The sequence below is a fragment of the Homalodisca vitripennis genome, chromosome 1 (assembly GCF_021130785.1).
Source record: "Homalodisca vitripennis isolate AUS2020 chromosome 1, UT_GWSS_2.1, whole genome shotgun sequence".
NCBI lineage: Eukaryota > Metazoa > Arthropoda > Insecta > Hemiptera > Cicadellidae > Homalodisca > Homalodisca vitripennis.
The window spans coordinates 62,701,314-62,724,641 of NC_060207.1; the positions used below are offsets into that span (position 1 = coordinate 62,701,314).

Genomic DNA, 23,328 nt, shown 5'->3' on the forward strand with positions numbered 1-23,328 from the left:
AGGATAGGTGCAACACTAAAACTATATTTATATTGTTAACAATGTGTAAAGTTGAACTCCGATACAGAAAACCGAGCAACACAGGACAACAGCATTCGGACATTTGCCATCCCAGGTTGGTGTCACAATCATCAACAGGCTCCCTGAGGAAATTAAACATCTCGAAGATCCCAAAACATTCAAATCTCGACTAAAACGCCTCTTGGTGTTAAAGGCATTTTACTCCGTTGAAGAGTTCATGATGGGCCGCTGGGATGAAAATCCTTGAAATTATCAACAAACAATTTCCCAGTCCTGATGTCCAGTTACCATGAAATTCCAAATACTTGTTAACTGCCTTGTTTATTGACTCTCACATTTAAGTATTGTGTGTTTAATACCTCAAATGTTGACGCATGCAATGCAATTGTGAAATTGTTGATTGTTGATGCAATAAAGAAAGAATAAAGAAAGAATAAAGATACTCACTGCCCCTAACGCGGATTTTACCTTTAAAGTAGGTACGGTGAGGATAGGTACAACAATAAAACTATATTTATATTGTTAACAATGTGTAAAGTTGAACTCCGATACAGATACTCACTGCCCCTAACGCGGATTTTACCTTTAAAGTAGGTACGGTGAGGATAGGTTCAACAATAAAACTATATTTATATTGTTAACAATGTGTAAAGTTGAACTCCGATACAGATACTCACTGCCCCTAACGCGGATTTTACCTTTAAAGTAGGTACGGTGAGGATAGGTACAACAATAAAACTATATTTATATTGTTAACAATGTGTAAAGTTGAACTCCGATACAGATACTCACTGCCCCTAACGCGGATTTTACCTTTAAAGTAGGTACGGTGAGGATAGGTACAACAACAAAACTATATTTATATTGATAACCCATTGTATTTTGGTATCTGTAGAAAGAGTGTTTGTTATTGATTTTCGTAAAATATTGTTTGTCCATGAATACATTCACAAAAATATTACGAACAAATAACAACCTAGTGATTAATTTGATTTTATTGAATGCCTAATCAATGTTATTTAACAAAATTCGTGTATTTCTTCTCTATAAATTCTAATCTATTTCCTTCCTTAAATATTACTTCGGACTGATTATTGGAATTTTAATAATGCTTTTATTTAAACTTCATTTGTTTTTTGTGTTGTTTTTCGAAGTGCCGAATTAAGCTATTATAATATACACGCTCCGTATTGAAATAACCTTCGTAAATCAAATTTGGTTATAAATAATTAGTTCATTGCTGAATGTTTAAAATGTTAAAATGTTTAAAATGCTGAATGTTAAAATTTTTAAGTATGTTTCTGAATCAAAATTAAAAAACATTTTAATACATAATAACGTCTATCGCCCACCACAAAAACATCTGAGCTAGTTTTGAACCTACCCTCTGATTAAGCGTTAATGGCCAAATAAGACTACGATCTCCTGATGATTGAGATAAGCCATATGTGAGGAAGCACATAAGCAACAGCCACAAAGCCCACAGAAAAGCCGCTATATTTTAAATCCAGATTATTAATACCAATCCTGGCTAGTTTTTTTCCAGGATTTTGACGCTTACTACATTTATAAATAATTATTGGCTTTAAAACCATAGAAACCAGAAACATTAAGAAATGTCAAAACTACTCGTACAGCAATGAAACACTCGTTTTACCCTCACAATAAGCACTGAACATTGCCAAAGTTGCAAAACATTTGCTCAACTTATAACTAAATAAATAAACAAAGAGAGAGGACCGTAATTATTCTATTATAAAATCAAAGACAAATCCTTTATTTATGACAAATTTATTGAAACGAGTACGAAACAGCTCAAAATGTTTCTAGAGTACAACCAGATATTGAGAACACAACAAGCTACTCTGGTTTCTCTACAGTTAACAAACAATGCGATTCTTATATATTTTTTGGTTCTTTTCCGCCCAACAGATTAATTGAAATGATAAACCTTAACTTTTTTGGTTAGACCTTAACCTGGTCATTCTATATATACGGAATTTTTGAAGACACTCTTAAAGTCTTATCCTTGAGACTCAAGGTCCTCTTGAGTCTTATATAGAAGGTTTGAAGAAGCACCAAATACTCGTGAATACGGAAAATAATTTACTTATTATAGACCAACATGTTGGCACAGGCTACAGCTTTATTAAGAGTAACTGTTTCCCCACACCCGATACAGCAGCTAATGAAGAGCTTTACCAAGCAGTGCTTCGGTTCCATCAATTGTTTCCAAATTTTCGAAATATACGGCGGAAAATCCCATTGCATTGCATTCCTACATTGGGCCATACCCAATGTGGGGGGCGGGGTGTATCCAATATGTGATCATCAATACTTTGTGTTTTAAAAAAATTGGTTTTATTGCGCCAGTTTTGGATACGAGACTTAAAATAAATGTCATAAACTAAAATACGGATTCGTATGGTGAGGAACAGAGACGTGTACGAATCGTGAGTTAGTTCCAGAACTACAAACGAGCGAATTAGGTGATGCATCATCTGACTTAAGCGATGTGGACGAATCTGAAATTATTCAAACCTTTATTCAGTACAGTGATTTTGAAGAAAACATTTAGCAACTATTAGAAGAAGACTTTTCAAGAGCGTAGTGGAAGGAGTATATTAGTTCTCGATATTAATCCCAGCCACCAGGACTTAGTGGTCATTATAATTACATTTTGGATTATATTCACGATGAAACAGAATCGGATATATCATTGGATCGCAATGAGGGCTCATAACTGACAAAAGTATATTTAACGGTAAAGCAATTTGTTGTTACTATTACTTTTAAGCCTGATACATATAAAACCGGTAATATGCTAACTTAATATGCTCTCGCTCCAAAACCGAGTATTCGCAGAGACCGCGGCAATTTGGTAATTTGGCGTGCCACGGCGTAGATATATGAAACAATAATTTTACAGAACTGTATTCAAAGTATTGGAAAACTATTATATAAAACTAGTAACATCTAGATTAAGATAAGATAACAACTATACCCAAAAGAGATCAATCCATGTGGCGTGATCCAATGATGGTTGCTTGATCATTTTTAAATATTTGTATTTTTATATGATTTGCCATACTTATAAGAGGTTCAAAACTGATTTTAAAGAATTTTATCTTTCACCGTTCATGCTAGGCGGCCATTTTATATCACGAGAATCTAGCGATTTTTGGCTGTGCAGACATTAGCGTTAAATTGATTATTTCTTAATTGAATTATAATTAAAGGTCATAACAGCAGAACAAGTGAGAGCTATTAAACCAACACCATTCTTTTTAAAAAGATCAATTCTGAAATATTTTATATACTCTTTATACCTCTAAATGCAAAGTTTTGTTCCCAAAATAGGCTCCAAAGTTTGGTGTTAAATATTGGGAAATCCATCTTTTTGGAGGTTTAACAAACAAAGAAGGGGCGATTTACTATATTTCAAATTTTAGTTCAGTTATATTGCATAGCTTACTAACATAAAATAGAGTTTTAGCGTTAAACATGTTTACTTAATTTTTTATAAATTGTCTATATCTGAAAATTTTCAAATTTTTAAGTTTGAAGCCATTTCTAGTGGGACATGGTATAAAAATCTGATTTTTGCACAGCAAGCACATAATTTTTATTTTTATTGGATTACTTCATATGGATTAACCCTAAATTATTAGTATTTTACCATAGGGATTAATATCAAAGATAGTAATTAACGATATAATAAGATGTGAACAAATTGCTGTAGTGTGTGTCCCGTGTAATATCTTCATATAAAACATCCTTGGATTTCAATGAATATTTTACTGAAAGAAGTAGCCGAATTGGTCCATCTGTTCTTGAAAGTAGTACTTAGTAACACACTACGCTATTCTTCTCTGTTTACAAGATTATAATAATTGGTATTATGCAAATAGGCTTTGGAATCATATTTGAAAAATAATAGAAAAATAATCAAAATTTCTCTGGGAGAGTGGCTATAATATATTATTTTTAAAATAGAGAAAGTAAAGAAAGTGTAACTTTTCTTACTTAAATAATTAATGTTATAATTATAAGCTATAAATTATAGCTCAATCATAGTAATTAACGGGTAACTAATTATTTATTTGTTTATGAAATTCTTGATGGGCCACTGGGATATCTGAAAGTGCTGGATTTGAAATCAGAACGATTGTGTCTAAAATAATGTAACCAATTAAAGAAAAATATAAGATATAGATGTTATAACATGTAGATAATAATTATAATATTGTAGATAACATTGAAATGTTTTAGGAAGCATGAATGTATCATAATGTAAATTACATTTAAATATAATTACTTTTTAATATTTTTGACCAGGAAGAATGGTGGTACGTTGTATTTTATTAACACCTCAGTTGCAACTAATATACGCTTACACCGTAATTGGTCAAAACTTAACAGAGACCTATCAACTGATACGCTCCATCTTATACAAAAAAATGCAAATGAAATTGAGGACCTAACCAAAGTATTTAAATCAGTTTTATCAAACAATATAATATGTACCGGCATAGTAGATATGAGATGATTAAATGAACTACTCTCAAATCTGCGCTGATAATAATCGCTGTAGTTTTTAGTTCCGTTGAGGGGGAGCCACCACAACACCGTCACGTAGCATTTTACCGTTAACGTTATGAGCCCTCATTGTGATCCAATGGTATATCGGATTCTGTTTAATTATGAATAGTATCCAAAATGTAATTATAATGACTAAAGAAGGTAAATGAATCGTGGGTGGCTTGCAATGTTACAATATATGTGATGTATAATTTATTAATGTTTCTTATACACTCATCACTCGACAAAATATTCCAGCAGTGTAGAATGTGTAGAAATTTCAATATCTAAATTATACTTTTTTGAGTGATTGAACTAACATAAAAACCCATTAAGACACCAAGAACTGCATGTCATTACAAGCAGCCACAAGTATATGTTGAGTAGCGTTCACGTGGCAGGTAAAATTGTGGTGATGCCAAAAAAAACCACAATTCCATATTAATTATCGTTAAGTCTGGTAAGTCAGATATTTATTTGACTTTTCCACAATGCTAATTGTCTATTTACTATTGTAACCCAAACTAGCCAGAAATACTTCAATGTAATGGAAACGCATTTAGTCATGACGTTGTTGTATGGTATTCAAAAGTAAACTTATTAAAGTAAAAAGAGACACATTAAAAATTATATTTTTGGTGCGGTAATTATCTGTATTTTATGTAAAATAATTTCAAAAACGTTGCTTTCCACATTGTCATAAGCAAGAATTTATGACATTGATTCTTGCTGACTAGACAAATGTCCTGAACTGAACACAAATTCACCTACAAATTTATGTTTTATTATTATGTTTGTTATTCACTTGTGTATGTTTTATTTCTTTTGTCTGTAAGTATGTTCCAGCAATCAAATAAATTCGTTGTAACAGCCTACTTGTTATAGTTATTTTTTATTTTAAAATAAAAAAATATTCCCTAGTTATAGTACAATAATAATCATAAATACAACAAGGCTTTTGAGTTGTTTTTAACTGTTTTAGTGTCCTGAGAAACCTTTAAAAAAATGTACATGTTGCCCATTGTTAATTCATATCTTTACCTGTAAAATATCTTGAACTAATCAGTCAGTAAAATGTATTAATTCTAGTGTATATATATATATATATATATATATATATATATATACATTAATATATATATATTGTGTAGTCATCCTATAGGAGGAACTATCTCGGTAAATTTCCCAACCCAAGCATTAAAGTCTATTATAAATTTTCGCTATATATGGTTTTATCGAGTTTATTGGTAGCTTTGACATTTACTATGATGTAAACTTACTTTTATAGACACCATTTAGTTTTATATTAGATCACAAACTACATCAGAACATTTAAAAACAAAGTTGAAATATTGCTATTTTTACGAAATCATTTATAGGCGGTAAACAATCATATTATTTGAAAATATACTTAGCATTTCAAGGATATATTAGTTTTATTTACCACGTTGTCAATCTATCATTTACCATTTATACATTCAACCCTATATAATACCAATAATTGGTTACAAAAATGTCCGTGTAATTTACATTTGAATCGATTTTTGTTAAAAGGGCGTAACTCCACAAATACAAACTTTTCAGGAATCATAAAAAACATTATAACTTTTGTATTTTTTTAAATAAAAATTTTTTATATTGTACAAAATTTAACATGGAACTTATAACAATCTCTGACAAAATTTTGCTAAGCTATGATTTTGATTTAGTGCTATAAATTAAGCAAAATGTTTTCAGTTTTTTGGCAAGGTTTTTTTAAAAGGGCGTAAATCCTAGGGAAAAAAAAATGATAAGTCAGTTGAAAAAAAGAAGCTTGGTATGTACTATAATCAACATATTACAATTTTTGGAATTTCTGAAGTTTTAGGGAACATAGATGAATGTGCATAAAAAGTTTGAAGTTAAAATAATAAATATTAACACTGTCACACAAAAAACTAGAGTACTATTTTTATTTCAGTGTTTTATTCTCTAGTGTTTCTTCGATTTCATTGTCAGTTTCAATCTTCGTAGTCACTGTCTGGCCCTTGATTGTTGGTGGTTGTGAGCCACTGGAAGACTTCATTGTAGAAAGCAGAGTAGACATCAGGGATGTATTCCTTTAGTTTCAATATGTCCTCGATTTTTGCCTGTTTTATGGGGACTTTATTCTGAGGATAAGCAGGTTCAGTTGGAGGAAAAACCAGTTTTGTTTTGCTCATAAAAAAAGTTGTGACATATAATGCCATTTATCATGGTAAATGCTTTAATATTGCCTTTTTTTGTAGAGTCATATTCAAAGTGGTATAACGTACTTATTTGAAAGGTAACTTTATCTTTCTTAGCAACCTGTTTGCCTCTGGTTTCATTTGAAATGCATGTTTTTTTGTAATAGTGCTTCATCCAGTTTTTAAAATCAAGAATTTTATCTGCAGTAATTAAATTTACTGAGAATTTACCTGGAATTGAAGAACTCTTCTCAATGACCTCTTTCACTTCCTCAGGGGTAAATAACCGGTCATGTCTTCTGAGGGCTTTAGATATTATTCCAAAATCCCGGTCCACAAGGTAAAAAAAAAAAAAACTATGACCAGGAAAAGGGAAAAAAAACTGTTCAACTTTTTTAAACACTTTACAGTCTGTAAGGTACAAACAATATCTTGATAATAGTTGGTTCTTGTTTTGACCTGCACAGTTGGTCACAGTACAAATGCAGCTCAGTAATATGCTCAGGGACTGATTTTAAATATTCTCTTAAAAAGGTACAAACCTCATTTGGACCTTTTCTTCCATTTCCTTCATGATAAAGGTAAATAGAGCTTGTATTTTTTTTTAAGTCATGAATGCAAAATAGATTAAGAGACAAACTGCCTCATATAATAAAGCTCCTGTACAGGTATTTTAGGAAGACTGATTGTCTTCATATATTCAAACGTAAGCGCTAAGACGTGGTTCAATCTGTGCTATTTTTTTCGGCATCAAAGTTTATGATAAAATTTCTTACTTTTCCTAAGATGAACTACCTGCTCTGCTATGGCAACCTTTTTAGCAGTGTCATTAAGGTGAGGTGACTTGATTTTTTACGTTTAAAGTGCCTCGCATACTGCACAAGTGTCTACTTGTGGTCTACCAAATCGATAATTAAAATTCTCACGATAACATGTCCAATAAAAGAAGTAGCTGACTTTATTGTTTGGATTCTGTTGGCAAAACATTCGCCACATTTGTTTCAATGACAAATTTAGCACTCATGTAATATAGTTTTTTTCCACAATAATGTGACTCTTTTAAGGGAAATGACTTTATGTGATTTCCAACCAGTTCTTTAACTTCTGTAGGAAGAGTATTGGTTATTCCTTTCCCTCTTTTGTCTAATGGTACTTCACCTACTAGTTTTAAGTTTCGGATTCTTCTGACTCGTTTTTCACTAATATTATACAGAGATAAAAAGCCTTTGAAACATACCTCAGTTCTTTTACTACCGTTTACAACATGGTACTTGAAAGAAGCAGTTTTCTGTGCCCTTTGAGGAGTATCTGTAGATGGACGTCGCCGTTGAACTTCTATGGCATCAACTTGACCTTGAAGAAACAAATCTTGTCCATTTTTTGATGATAGGGTTATAAAACTTTTGAAAAAATTTGTGTACACCCATCTTCCCCAATTTTTTTTCAGGCATTGGTTAGCACATCTGCAAACAAACAACATCATTAAACTAAACAATATTAGTTTAATGCAAAGATACAAACAAAAACCATTAGTAATATTACGAGCCGGTCGAATACCAGCATAACTAGTGGCCGCTTATTATATTGCAGCGTCTATAAAATTGGATTGTTTGTTGCTCAATCAAAATATTAATAAATAGTAATTTAATATATTAATTTTGGTTAATTGTAGGCCTGCATAAATCTTATTTTACGTTAAAATCACTAAAATGGACCTAGAGGCAAACATACCTATATAGGCCTATTTCATAACAAAAAGTTATACTTGGCTTATTTTGTAAAATATACAGAAATAATCATAAGTACTAACCTGCAATCAAATTCTGGCTGTTTTGATGCAACTGTTTTCCCACTAGGACTTACATATTCTTGCCCTTTCAGCGAGCATTTTTATTTTTGGTCGTATATATGAGTCAGGATTAGATACTTTCCTTTTACGAGGGCTTGGGTGATTACTCATATTGTAGATTGTAGATGCTACTATAAAACAATGAAAATCAAGTACTAAACAGTTTCTTTTCACAACACGTTCAGTACATTGAGGTTAGATATGAAACTGATGGAAAATAATACAAGAAGAAACACAGGTGGTTGGAGAGGTTTTTTTTTAAACAGGCGTATCTCCACAGCTGACAATCTGTTGTATTCATTATTTTGGAGTTACGCCCATTTAAAAAAGTCACCAGATGGACATACGCCCTTCTAAAAAAGTTTGAAAAGTTTTTATGCTTATTTATTCCCATACACTATTGGATTTAGAACGCCCTTTTAAACTCAGTTTGATGTGTCTACCTATTAGAACCAATATTCTTTCATAAAATTCATTTTGAAAAAAAAATGTGATTTACGCCCTTTTAACAAAAACCGATTCATTTGATGTGTGTATCTAAAGTTTTAGTTTAGATACAAAACATAATTGTCACAAAACAAATTTGTATAAGATTCATTATTTTAAAAGTCCCACATGAGATCGATTTATGCCCATAACGTAATATAAATGGTTAATTTTAAAACTATTAAGAAAAATTCTTTATTTCCCAAAAACTTTCTAAGTAAAATAGCTTTTTGTGATCTGTTGTTACTCACAATCCATTATTAGAAATCATGTAATGAAAAATACAAATTTGATATATCACTTTAAATGTCAAAACTATACAGTTATCTAATCAAAACTTTGGTAAACTTTCAAAAGTATAAATTTGATTTAAATGTTAAAAATATAAATAATTTTATTCAGTAATTAATTATTGGATAAAAGTACTGGAAATGTTATAAATCCTATTAAGTAATTCTATGAGCTATACGTAAAACTCTAACCTATAAATTAGTAATAAAGGAAATTGTATCATTTAAGAATCCTTTTTACAAATAATAATGAAGTAGTGACATAATATAATATAACTGATGTACTGATATCATAAAAAACATATAGTAGTCTACGTAAATTCTCAGGAAGTAAAAGTTGTTTCAGCATTTAAAGGTAATGAAACTGTTTATTAAAATACAGATCCACCTGAACTGTATGCATTATTTTAAAGGCAGTTTTATAATTAAAAACCAATGCTTGTATATGAGTTTTATTAAATACGTCTTACTAAAACGACGAAGAGACATGTTCCAACCCGAAACACGAAGAGGTTGGGCGGATGTTACTCTGCAACGGATATGGCTAATACAGGGGATAGTAGAGAGCTGTAAAAATATAAAATTGCAAACTATTACAGAACTTTAAAGGTAATAAACATCAAATCTTTAGCGTCAAAATATATTAGCGATAAAGTAACTCTGTTGCGCGTGGATATAAGGAAAATGTAGCTAAGCCCGACCTTCAACAAAGCAAGGCCAATATTTGTATTCGATAACTCAGTTCTAATCAAGATGTGGTCACAGTTGATCGTGATAAGTGCTGTGCTCACATTAATTGCATCTAGAGGTGATAATTTTGGAAAACCTTTATTTTTGACAATCTTACTGGAAAGAGGTGAGTACGAAGTAGCACAAAATCTGTCTAGGGTAACTCCAGACATTGGAAACACAACCAGCTACTCTGGTTTCTTCACAGTCAACAAACAGTGCGATTCTCATTTGTTCTTCTGGTTTTTTCCTGCCCAACAAATTGACTGGAACGATAAACCGTTACTACTTTGGTTACAAGGTGGCCCAGGTATTTCTTCGATGTATGGACTTTTTGAAGAGATTGGACCTTTTAAATCGTATCCTGAAGGTTTGAAGAAGCGCCAATACTCGTGGAATACAGAAAATAATTTACTTTTTATCGACCAACCTGTTGGTGCAGGGTACAGCTTTACTGGAAATAATTGCTTTCCCACGAGTGACACAGCAGCTAGTGAAGAACTTTACCAAGCGGTGCTTCAGTTCCACCAATTGTTTCCAGATTTCCAAAAAAATAAATTTTTTATCAGTGGACAGTCTTACGCAGGGCATTACATTCCTGCATTAGGGCATAACATACACAAGTATAACAATCGTAGCGATATAAAAATAAACTTAATTGCTATGTTGATTGGAAATGGCTTTAGTGATTCTGTTACACAGATAGATTACGCCAGCTTCCTGTATCAAGCTGGACTAGTCGATGATACAGGACGTGATATTTACAAAAGTTATCAGGATAAATTTGTAAAACAAGTTCATGACAAAGATTGGGCTAGTGCTATAAACACTCGGAATCTTATTGGAAACTTATTCGATGAGACCGTTGGTAGTCAAGTGAGTTTATACAACTATCTTCTTCAATCTACATCAAAACCAAAACATTGGGATGAATTTATACAAACCAGTGACGTGCGTAGTGCTTTAAAAGTAGGGAATCTACAATTTAGTGAGTTCAATGGCGATACATATAGAGCACTGTCCAATGCCACTATTCACTCAGTGAAACCCTGGGTAGAAGAACTGTTGGAGGTCTATCCAATAATTTTCTACAATGGCCAGCTGGACATCATCTGTGGCTATCCAATGATGATCAACTTTCTTCGCTCGTTGTCATGGAGTGGAGAGGCTCGTTATCTGAATGCTACAAGGACAAAGTGGTGTGTTGGTCAGGTCTGTATTAGTTGTGTTATGTATACTTCATAAGAATTAACCATGGGAACCACAAGAATCAAACAACTATAACCTGCCTCATGGAGTGGAGAGGCTCGTTATCTGAATGCTACAAGGACAAAGTGGTGTGTTGGTCAGGTCTGTATTAGTTGTGTTATGTATACTTCATAAGAATTAACCTTGGGAACCACAAGAATCAAATAACTATAACCTACCTCATGGAATGGAGAGGCTCGTTATCTGAATGCTACAAGGACAAAGTGGTGTGTTGGTCAGGTCTGTATTAGTTGTGTTATGTATACTTCATAAGAATTAACCTTGGGAACCACAAGAATCAAACAACTATAACCTGCCTCATGGAATGGAGAGGCTCGTTATCTGAATGCTACAAGGACAAAGTGGTGTGTTTGTCAGGTCTGTATTAGTTGTGTTATGTATACTTCATAAGAATTAACCTTGGGAACCACAAGAATCAAACAACTATAACCTGCCTCATGGAGTGGAGAGGCTCGTTATCTGAATGCTACAAGGACAAAGTGGTGTGTTGGTCAGGTCTGTATTAGTTGTGTTATGTATACTTCATAAGAATTAACCATGGGAACCACAAGAATCAAACAACTATAACCTGCCTCATGGAGTGGAGAGGCTCGTTATCGGAATGCTACAAGGACAAAGTGGTGTGTTGGTCAGGTCTGTATTAGTTGTGTTATGTATACTTCATAAGAATTAACCTTGGGAACCACAAGAATCAAACAACTATAACCTACCTCATGGAATGGAGAGGCTCGTTATCTGAATGCTACAAGGTCAAAGTGGTGTGTTTGTCAGGTCTGTATTAGTTGTGTTATGTATACTTCATAAGAATTAACCTTGGGAACAACAAGAATCAAACAACTATAACCTGCCTCATGGAGTGGAGAGGCTCGTTATCTGAATGCTACAAGGACAAAGTGGTGTGTTGTCAGGTCTGTATTAGTTGTGTTATGTATACTTCATAAGAATTAACCTTGGGAACCACAAGAATCAAACAACTATAACCTACCTCATGGAATGGAGAGGCTCGTTATCTGAATGCTACAAGGACAAAGTGGTGTGTTGGTCAGGTCTGTATTAGTTGTGTTATGTATACTTCATAAGAATTAACCTTGGGAACCACAAGAATCAAACAACTATAACCTGCCTCATGGAGTGGAGAGGCTCGTTATCTGAATGCTACAAGGACAAAGTGGTGTTGCCTGATAACTACATGTCAATTACTCTTGTGCATACGTATGGTAAGAGTCAGGTTATTCGAACGAGAATAAATTCAAGCTTATTGAATCTTGGTTCCAGAATCTATATCTTGCAAATTAAAAACTGTCCGTAGAACGATAGTACTTTAGCCCAACTCTTCATCTGAAGATTCATTGTAACATTTGTTCACCGCCTCGAGTAACAACTTTCCGAACATAAGCTAACTGTTCACTTCTCGATCCACTCAGAATTGGATACTGTTGGAGAGGCAGGAAACTGTGCATTAAACAAATGTTAATTAATGTTAACAAATGTTACCAACCATCTATCCGAGGAGGGATGGAAGAAGTAATACTCGTACATCCTTGTAACACTTTGGATACAGACAGCTTACGCACATATGTCACACCTTGTAATGTATTTTACAGAACCCGTGTATTTTACAGAAACAGTGAGGAGGCAATAACCTGTACTATCTGATAGTAAATGAGAACCAAGATATCATCTATATTCTCCTCTCCTGAACTTTGTAACTTAATGTACTCCAGACAACCCTATCCATTGTCTCACCTCACCAATGTCTGTTACAGGACCTGGCCGGTTATTACAAGGGAGTACATAACCTTTACGATGTGATGGTACGCGGTGCAGGCCACTCGGTTCCAAAAGACCAGCCTCTCTGGGCCTATACTTTTGTCAATTCCATCACTTCCGGTACTCCAGACAACCCCCTACATGCTCTGACACGTTGCTCAGAGCCAGGCGGCTTGTCCTCCGAACAACACACTGAAGATTATGAGTGACATTGTTCCATGAATCTCATATAAACAAATTTCATTTATTCATTGGACTTTTTCTTTCAACAACCTCTACAACTTCCGCATTATGAACTGGTGGTCACAAGTTTAACATTGTGAAACCTAGAACACAAAATTACACTTCCTAACAGTACAATTTTCTATCATACAGTCTACAGGCTATAGTATGTTGCATGTTTTTTTCGCATGTTAAGACCTCATTAAGCCGTATTGACTATTTGACATAAATATGAATGAATTGTTTTAAACTAAATCCAGGCAAAGTGCTATCTCGCAAAAACAATCGTGCTTAGTAATTTTTGTGAGATAGAATCACCAACATTCAAGTTGTTCATTGTTACACATTATATTTAGGATTAGGACACGTCTGTCCGCTTCGTGGGGTCATTCGGCAGGGGATGCTGAGCTCGAAAGTGTCGTTAGACCGACCTTCTTCACTGCTGCAAGCTGCATTCTTTTATTTTAAATCTCCTTTGCTACTGGCACGTGATTCGCATCGCTCGCGGTTTACCTCAGATTATAGTTTCGGCGAATATGGCTAACCGTGCATATCTCCTTTTTTTCTTCAGCCCTTACATCGCCATGCTACATCAAAGAAGTATATTTAAACTCGTGTACCTTGTTGTGTACATTGCGTGCAAACAATATCATCACTTTGATCATCAAACCGGATTTTATAGCAGTATTTAAATAGTATGTACCCAATGTATAAAAGTGATTTGATTTCGCTGGCACCATCAGTATTAACATATGTTATTTTACTATTTCTTTTTACTCTACATTTTCAATTACAAGCAGAGTATATTTAATATAATATTTCAATTAGATTCTTTAATTTTCTCCGAATAAATTCTGTGCAAAGAATAATTACGGAATTCATTAAAATAAAAAGGTTTTTACTTTCAGAACTGTGTAAACCAATTGTTAGCTGGGGGAACATTTAATTGACAGCGGTAGGTACATGGTGAAACCTACAAGCTAAAGTACCTATATAACATTGCAATACTTCCGTCAAGTTCGTAAACATGTTAACTCATAAATTATACTTTGTACGATGGAAGGACTAACATACATAACTTTATCCATTCAAACTTTCATAATATTGCTAAAATATACTTTTATGTCATTTTAATTTAGTGTAAACGAATTGTTGTAAAACGCAAGAATCAAGCAATTCATATGTTTACTTATACAATCATGTTGTTCTAAAGTATAAATGAAATAAATATAAGAATAAACGCACCGCACACTTCCGAGTCAGCTTGGGAAGGATTCACGCCACAGCGAACAATCACCTGGCGCGGAGAGCTGCTCCCAGAGTACGGATGTTTACCATTCTCATTTTCGATAAACATTACAGGTGGAATTTCACATCAATGTTCAGTCATATAGGTTAAGTTATTGTGCATACAGACGGACACACAAAAACAGAAATCTGCTTTCGTCGTTCTAGTGACTCCGATTCACGTTCAACCAAGGAAACTTCTTATTGGCTAATTTTAAATACAGGGCGGTCCAAAAAGAACTGACACATTTAAACATACATTCACTTTTACAAAATTTAAACTGTATAACATCATTTATATATGTACAGTTAGAAAAAATCGACAAGTTGTTAGTGTCCTAGTAAAATGGCTACCGTTTATTGCTCTGCAGGCGTGAGGTATATAGCACACCTTTCCTACATGAGGATGATGATTTCTTAGGAAAGTTATTTTTTCATATCAAGCAAGTTTTCACAGTAATGGTCATGACAATCTTCATAAGTAGAATTTGGGATCAGAACCGCCACATGAGTTTGTCGAGCATGAACGTGATATTCCAATAGTCAACTTTTGGTGTGCTTTAACACGTGATTGATGTTTGAAACCATTATTCTTTGAAGATAATTCTGTAATCGGTTATTGTGATATTTTGGAAGAGTTACTCAAGAAATACAGAGAAATGTTTGGCGGGAGATTGTATTGAATGTGATACCTGCGGAGCTATAAGTTAAACTGTGGCCAAAACGAGATTTATTGAGTATCACTGAAAACTTTTTGAGATTTTCTACCTGTGCATTTGTAAATGTTACCGTACAGTAAACATTGTGTGAATAAAATTTGGTATTAAAATGTGTCAGTTCTTTTTAGACCTCCCTGTATATGAATACGTTTTAAGAGCGTAATTTTAAATTTTTCAGTTAAATGTTATGAACATATAAGACTATATGTTACAATAATACTTACAATTTAGAGTAGTAAATTGCATATTGAAGCACTGATATCTAGTTCCAAGCTATGTTTGAAATGTCAAAACTCTTAAGTCATCGCAAAGTTAGTCAAATCAATGAAATCTTTATACTTAACAAAGAAACGAAATTAAATAAGTAGAAACTTTTGAACCGTCGTAGTTGAGATTCATTCTCCGTAAATCCCAAATTTCATCAATAAGCCCAATTGTACCACAACCCACAATTACTGTGTAAAGGTTTTCTGACGATTTCCGACAAGATATGGACTTTGCAATGATAACAATAATTTAGAACGTACAATAAGCGATTATATATTTTCAATTTTATGTCTTCCAGTATGATCGAATGCGTTCGAATTAATTGTCTAAGTTTAAATAAAACTGATAACAGAAGAGACAAACATCGACATCAACGGCGTAAAACTATGGATCGGAACCATCTGTTTGCCCTTTTCATCCATCCTCTTTCTAATAACCTAAATAAAAGGTTTTACTACATAAAACATACTACATATAAAAGACTTTGTAAAAGAGAATTCTCTGAAAAACACTATTATAATAATATTGGGCGTTAACATTTTAGACGTAAAGATACTGGGGTTTATATCATATGACAGAAGTAAATACAAAAGTAAAACTATATAACATATCTATTACAAAAACATGGCTATGAATAAAATGACATGGCATGGTTGTATAGTCTGCATCATACTTGTTTATCTTTTTTACACAAATCACAAAATTCATTTACAAGCAATTATATTCGGATACTTTTAACAGTGTTCATTAACTGAATTAAGACTAGATTTTTAAATTTACCTTCAATATCGCAAGAAACATGCTCCATGGTGCGTCTTATTATTTTAAAAAATATCATTTCCACATTATTATTTACATTTCATACAAATTTAAGAAGTTAAATCATGCTATGCAAATAAAGGCATATCGAAATAATTATTCATGTCAGAATTCAATAATTACATTAGATATATTTTCCATAAATCTCTGTGACTCCGATTTTTAATAATCGTGGCTACAGAATGAGATGACGAATGACGTTATATACAGTTAAAGATGTAACTAACTCGAAGTAATTAAACAATCAAACGTGCAAATTAAAGAATAGTTGACATACCTCTTTAATAATGGAATGGGGATATTCCGATCGTGACAATACCATGGCAGTGCTGGACCTTGTCAGGGGCCTAGCAACACCTACAACACAAAAAGAAGAGTTCAGTGAATAACATGGTAATTAATTTTTCAGCTTAATAGGTTGGTTGGAGGTACCTACAATTATGGCTAAACATGACACATAACATGTCTGCAAAATTATGTTAAACTGATAGCAGCGAAACATTGGTTAACATACGATCCATCCAGGGTAATAACTTTTTAAGCGCTGTGTCCAGAGTAATAACATGTTAACCACAATGTACAGGGTAATAACTTATAAAACGCTACGTGTCCACAGTAATAACTTGTTAAACACTATATATCCACAGTAATAACATTTTAAGCGCCATGCGCCCAGGGTAACAACTTGTTAAGGGCCATGTGTCCAGAGTAATAACTTGTAAAGTGCCACGTGTCCACAGTAATAAGTTATACAGCGCCATGTGTTCAGGGTAATAACTTATTCAGCACCGTATGTCCAGGATAATAACTTGTTAAGGGCCATGTGTCCAAAGTAATAACTTGTTAAGCGCCACATGTCCAGAGTAATAACTTGTTAAGGGCCATGTGTCCACAGTAATAAGTTATACAGCGTCATGTGTTCAGGGTAATAAACTTATTCAGCACCATGTGTCCAGGATAATAACGTGTTATGGGCCATGTGTCCAGATTAATAACTTGTTAAGCGCCACGTGTCCAGAGTAATAACTTGTTAAGGGCCATGTGTCCACAGTAATAAGTTATACAGCGTCATGTGTTCAGGGTAATAACTTATTCAGCACCATGTGTCCAGGATAATAACTTGTTAAGGGCATGTGTCCAAAGTAATAACTTGTTAAGCGCCACGTGTCCAGAGTAATAACTTGTTAAGGGCCATGTGTCCCACAGTAATAAGTTATACAGCGTCATGTGTTCAGGGTAATAACTTATTCAGCACCATGTGTCCAGGATAATAACATGTTAAGGGCCATGTGTCCAAAGTAATAACTTGTAAAGTGCCACGTGTCCACAGTAATAAGTTATACAGCGCCATGTGTTCAGGGTAATAACTTATTCAGCACCGTATGTCCAGGATAATAACTTGTTAAGGGCCATGTGTCCAAAGTAATAACTTGTTAAGCGCCACGTGTCCAGAGTAATAACTTGTTAAGGGCCATGTGTCCACAGTAATAAGTTATACAGCGTCATGTGTTCAGGGTAATAACTTATTCAGCACCATGTGTCCAGGATAATAACGTGTTATGGGCCATGTGTCCAGATTAATAACTTGTTAAGCGCCACGTGTCCAGAGTAATAACTTGTTAAGGGCCATGTGTCCACAGTAATAAGTTATACAGCGTCATGTGTTCAGGGTAATAACTTATTCAGCACCATGTGTCCAGGATAATAACTTGTTAAGGGCCATGTGTCCAAAGTAATAACTTGTTAAGCGCCACGTGTCCAGAGTAATAACTTGTTAAGGGCCATGTGTCCACAGTAATAAGTTATACAGCGTCATGTGTTCAGGGTAATAACTTATTCAGCACCATGTGTCCAGGATAATAACATGTTAAGGGCCATGTGTCCAAAGTAATAACTTGTAAAGTGCCACGTGTCCACAGCAATAAGTTATACAGCGTCATGTGTTCAGGGTAATAACTTATTCAGCACCATATGTCCAGGATAATAACTTGTTAAGGGCCATGTGTCCAAAGTAATAACTTGTTAAGCGCCACATGTCCAGAGTAATAACTTGTTAAGGGCCATGTGTCCACAGTAATAAGTTATACAGCGTCATGTGTTCAGGGTAATAACTTATTCAGCACCATGTGTCCAGGATAATAACGTGTTATGGGCCATGTGTCCAGATTAATAACTTGTTAAGCGCCACGTGTCCAGAGTAATAACTTGTTAAGGGCCATGTGTCCACAGTAATAAGTTATACAGCGTCATGTGTTCAGGGTAATAACTTATTCAGCACCATGTGTCCAGGATAATAACGTGTTATGGGCCATGTGTCCAGATTAATAACTTGTTAAGCGCCACGTGTCCAGAGTAATAACTTGTTAAGGGCCATGTGTCCACAGTAATAAGTTATACAGCGCCATGTGTTCAGGGTAATAACTTATTCAGCACCGTATGTCCAGGATAATAACTTGTTAAGGGCCATGTGTCCAAAGTAATAACTTGTTAAGCGCCACATGTCCAGAGTAATAACTTGTTAAGGGCCATGTGTCCACAGTAATAAGTTATACAGCGTCATGTGTTCAGGGTAATAACTTATTCAGCACCATGTGTCCAGGATAATAACGTGTTATGGGCCATGTGTCCAGATTAATAACTTGTTAAGCGCCACGTGTCCAGAGTAATAACTTGTTAAGGGCCATGTGTCCACAGTAATAAGTTATACAGCGTCATGTGTTCAGGGTAATAACTTATTCAGCACCATGTGTCCAGGATAATAACTTGTTAAGGGCATGTGTCCAAAGTAATAACTTGTTAAGCGCCACGTGTCCAGAGTAATAACTTGTTAAGGGCCATGTGTCCACAGTAATAAGTTATACAGCGTCATGTGTTCAGGGTAATAACTTATTCAGCACCATGTGTCCAGGATAATAACATGTTAAGGGCCATGTGTCCAAAGTAATAACTTGTAAAGTGCCACGTGTCCACAGCAATAAGTTATACAGCGTCATGTGTTCAGGGTAATAACTTATTCAGCACCATATGTCCAGGATAATAACTTGTTAAGGGCCATGTGTCCAAAGTAATAACTTGTTAAGCGCCACGTGTCCAGAGTAATAACTTGTTAAGGGCCATGTGTCCACAGTAATAAGTTATACAGCGTCATGTGTTCAGGGTAATAACTTATTCAGCACCATGTGTCCAGGATAATAACTTGTTAAGGGCCATGTGTCCAAAGTAATAACTTGTTAAGCGCCACGTGTCCAGAGTAATAACTTGTTAAGGGCCATGTGTCCACAGTAATAAGTTATACAGCGTCATGTGTTCAGGGTAATAACTTATTCAGCACCATGTGTCCAGGATAATAACATGTTAAGGGCCATGTGTCCAAAGTAATAACTTGTAAAGTGCCACGTGTCCACAGTAATAAGTTATACAGCGTCATGTGTTCAGGGTAATAACTTATTCAGCACCATATGTCCAGGATAATAACTTGTTAAGGGCCATGTGTCCAAAGTAATAACTTGTTAAGCGCCACGTGTCCAGAGTAATAACTTGTTAAGGGCCATGTGTCCACAGTAATAAGTTATACAGCGTCATGTGTTCAGGGTAATAACTTATTCAGCACCATGTGTCCAGGATAATAACTTGTTAAGCGCCACGTGTCCACAGCAATAAGTTATACAGCGTCATGTGTTCAGGGTAATAACTTGTTAAGCCCCATTTATTCAGAGTACGGTAATAACTTGTTAAGCGCTATGAATCCATGCTAATTACTTGTTAAAATCCATGTAATCCAAATGTTTGATCAAAGCTCCAGTATTTTTTTATATATTTATAATTTAAATCTGACAATACACATTATGTAATTTCTACTTTAAATTTTTTTTAACACCCACAACAACTATTACAAAATGATCTAAATACATTACATTTTGATATAAATATTACTTACTGTATACGCTTTTTATAAAATATAAAGATACAAATATTTAATTTTACTGACATCCATTTAAATTTTTATATTATTGGTAATACATTGGCAAACACTTACATTTACATTGACCGTCAGATAAACAAACACAGAGATGGAATGTCTTTACGTTCAGGCAACTAGCCTGTCTGTATACGACTATCTGACGCTGATTTTATATTTATTTATGTCTGACAGTCCGTTTTAACTGTGTCGAGCTAAAATAAATAATGTGTGAAAACGTTTTGTATTTTTAACCCTTTCAATATGTTCTCGCTATCGATTTCCATGAAACCTTTGTTATGTGCTTATACGATGCAAATTAATTTTAGGCTCCTAGATTGGAACATACTAAGCCCTAAAAAGATCTTGAAATGTATTCATGTCTTAAAATTTTAACTAGGATCTGTTAGAATTGTTGGAGAATGAACGAGTTGAAATTGTATTTATGAGAGCATACGTACCCATAAACAAATGGCCGCCATTTGTCGGGGAAACAGAAAACCCACAGACAGAAGTTTTCTTTCTTTGGTCTGTGGTCGGAAAGGTTCCATCGACTACCGTCTCTACATCAAAGACTTCTCACAAGTATACAACTACAAGTACTTATTACAAATATTACAAGTTTGTAAAAATTATTGTGTAACATGTAGTTAATACAAATTATTTTAATACAATCAATTTTAAAACAAACATCTTCAATTATCAGGTGCAAGATGTAGTTAAGAAACTGTTGAACTACTTTAAAAGTAACACAATTCAAGTTTCAAGACAAAACATAAATTATTTAAAAAATTATAAAACAAATTATAAGTTTATGTAGCTAAAGTATTTGCCAATTGTCTATAAAGATATCCAGCAGACTGTAAAAAATAAATATTGAAGTTTAAGAAGTCTCTAAAAGTACATTAAAACTTTACTCGCTTTACTCAACAGAATAAGACAGTTGAGAACAACCTAAAACTAAATAATAATAATAATAATAATATAAGCTCCTTGCATGCAGCCGTCCGTTGGTGGTGGTTAGGAAGTCACCTTTAAGCCGTTGGTCTCCAGGTTAAGTGTTAGAGAGGGCTTCTTAGCCCTAACTTCTCCTGGTGAAAGAAGTAAAGTAAACATATTTCGTTTACTTTACTTTAAGCTGAGAATAATATTAATAATATTAAAAACTTTATAATTTATAAATAAAAGCGACAGTACTGTGAAAAGTATGTGAGGTCCAAGTAATTACTTACTGAGTATGTGTGGACTGCTTGCATATTTTTGTCTATACTAATATTACTCACATTTCAATATTACATTTACACAAGTAATTGTATGATGAATAAAAAGCTATGTAGCCCTTGTAAAGTTATAAAATGTAACAAACGACAGTCGTACTATTTTGAAGGATAAACGTGGCGTGCCACATATAACACGTGTACTTTACCATGGTACTTGCGGCCAGCATGCAATGTACTCAAATAGGTACCATACACATGATTTTACTTCGAATTAATAATGTCGAACCGAATTACGCTATGGACTTTTAGGATTGAACTAAACAATATTGATTTTCTGTAAAATAAAAATAGCTGGCAATTATTAATTATGAACATCTATAGGTTTGATGTTTTTATATATGATAATTTAGATACTTTTAATCCATAATTATGGATTTATAAATTTATTAGATTGTCGTAGCGGCCGCTCTTTATACTGAAACCGACATTTTTATAATGTTACACAGGTGAAAATAATATAACACAGGTATTGTAACATTTTGATAATGTTACAACTATTTATGCCCGTAATAAACATAGATATATCGGTGTAGACATCGTAGAACTTCTGGTAGAACTACCGCATAACGGGTAACTACATTGGAATCCAATATTATGTAACTGCCTATCTCTGTCGTATACTCGTATACTGCGTTACGTGTAACTTTCTGTGCACCAATGGTATCTTGGATCACGATCGCAATCAACGATGGTAACGGAATTTTTTCAAATATTTGCCATACACACGTCGTTATGAGATCTGCAATCCGATATTTTCCTCAGGTGGGTATGGATATATTATGAACGATGGCAATTGGACGAAAAAATTGTGTTACCTCCACAATCGTCAGAAAAAATTAAGTAAAGAAAGCCATGGTGATTAAAAATATTTTACAACAGTTGAAGCAAATAATCCACATTACTTTTTGGTGAGTTAAAATCCGGTGCTTACACTTGTGTCTCATCTGCTTTGGTAGGTTATTGGAGATTGGAGTATTTTAAATCCGTAAAATATAATTATTATTGGAATTGTTTTCAAACTACCAGTACTTTCTGTACGTCTCAAAGTGGGAGTATACGTTTTCGTAATTTATTGGCATCGATAGACTCTTGTGTTCTTTTTAGTTTCCTCGTCAATAAACCCTGTTTGTTTGAAGTGTTTGTAATTTTATTCACTTGTGATCATTTATTCGTTCAATCAACATTCCGTTGGAGTAGTAACACGTTTTTTTCATTCGTTGTATCAATTGTGAAAAGAGTAAGAGAGTATGAAATAATATTAGGCATTGGGGGGGGGAGGGGCGTGATTAACAAATTATGTTGTGTGAAAGTTGTTCAATATATAGTTGAGCTATTTTCGATGCTGAATAATGTGCACCTCAGACAGTCCAAATCTATACGTCTCCCTGAGTCTAGTAAATTGGACCAATCAACGGAATTCTGTAGGTTCAGTCACTTGTAATACTATGCCTTGTTTTCGGTTAGCGCTGTGAACAGTTGTTTCTGTTAGATTGTGTTGTCTTTTCACAACATATTTTTCTTCCAAGTTTTGTTCTGGATTAAATCCTAATGTCACTCTAAATCCAGTCCATGAG

At 33.9% G+C, this 23,328-nt stretch overlaps 2 protein-coding genes across 2 annotated transcripts in view; one reads left to right on the plus strand and one right to left on the minus strand.

Annotated features, from left to right (window-relative positions):
- The window catches only part of LOC124362955 (ankyrin repeat domain-containing protein 33B-like), a 133,444-nt gene that overhangs the window by 68,492 nt on the left and 41,624 nt on the right, over positions 1-23,328 (minus strand). The window contains exon 3 of the mRNA XM_046817864.1: positions 16,794-16,873. Coding sequence (XP_046673820.1) covers positions 16,794-16,873 — 80 coding nt within the window. The remainder of the gene's footprint in view (positions 1-16,793; positions 16,874-23,328) is intronic.
- LOC124362948 (venom serine carboxypeptidase-like) lies at positions 10,130-13,453 on the plus strand. Its single transcript, XM_046817851.1, has 2 exons — positions 10,130-11,375; positions 13,199-13,453. Exons 1-2 carry the CDS (start codon positions 10,188-10,190, stop codon positions 13,409-13,411), a joined length of 1,401 nt encoding a protein of 466 aa, XP_046673807.1. The 5' UTR covers positions 10,130-10,187; the 3' UTR covers positions 13,412-13,453.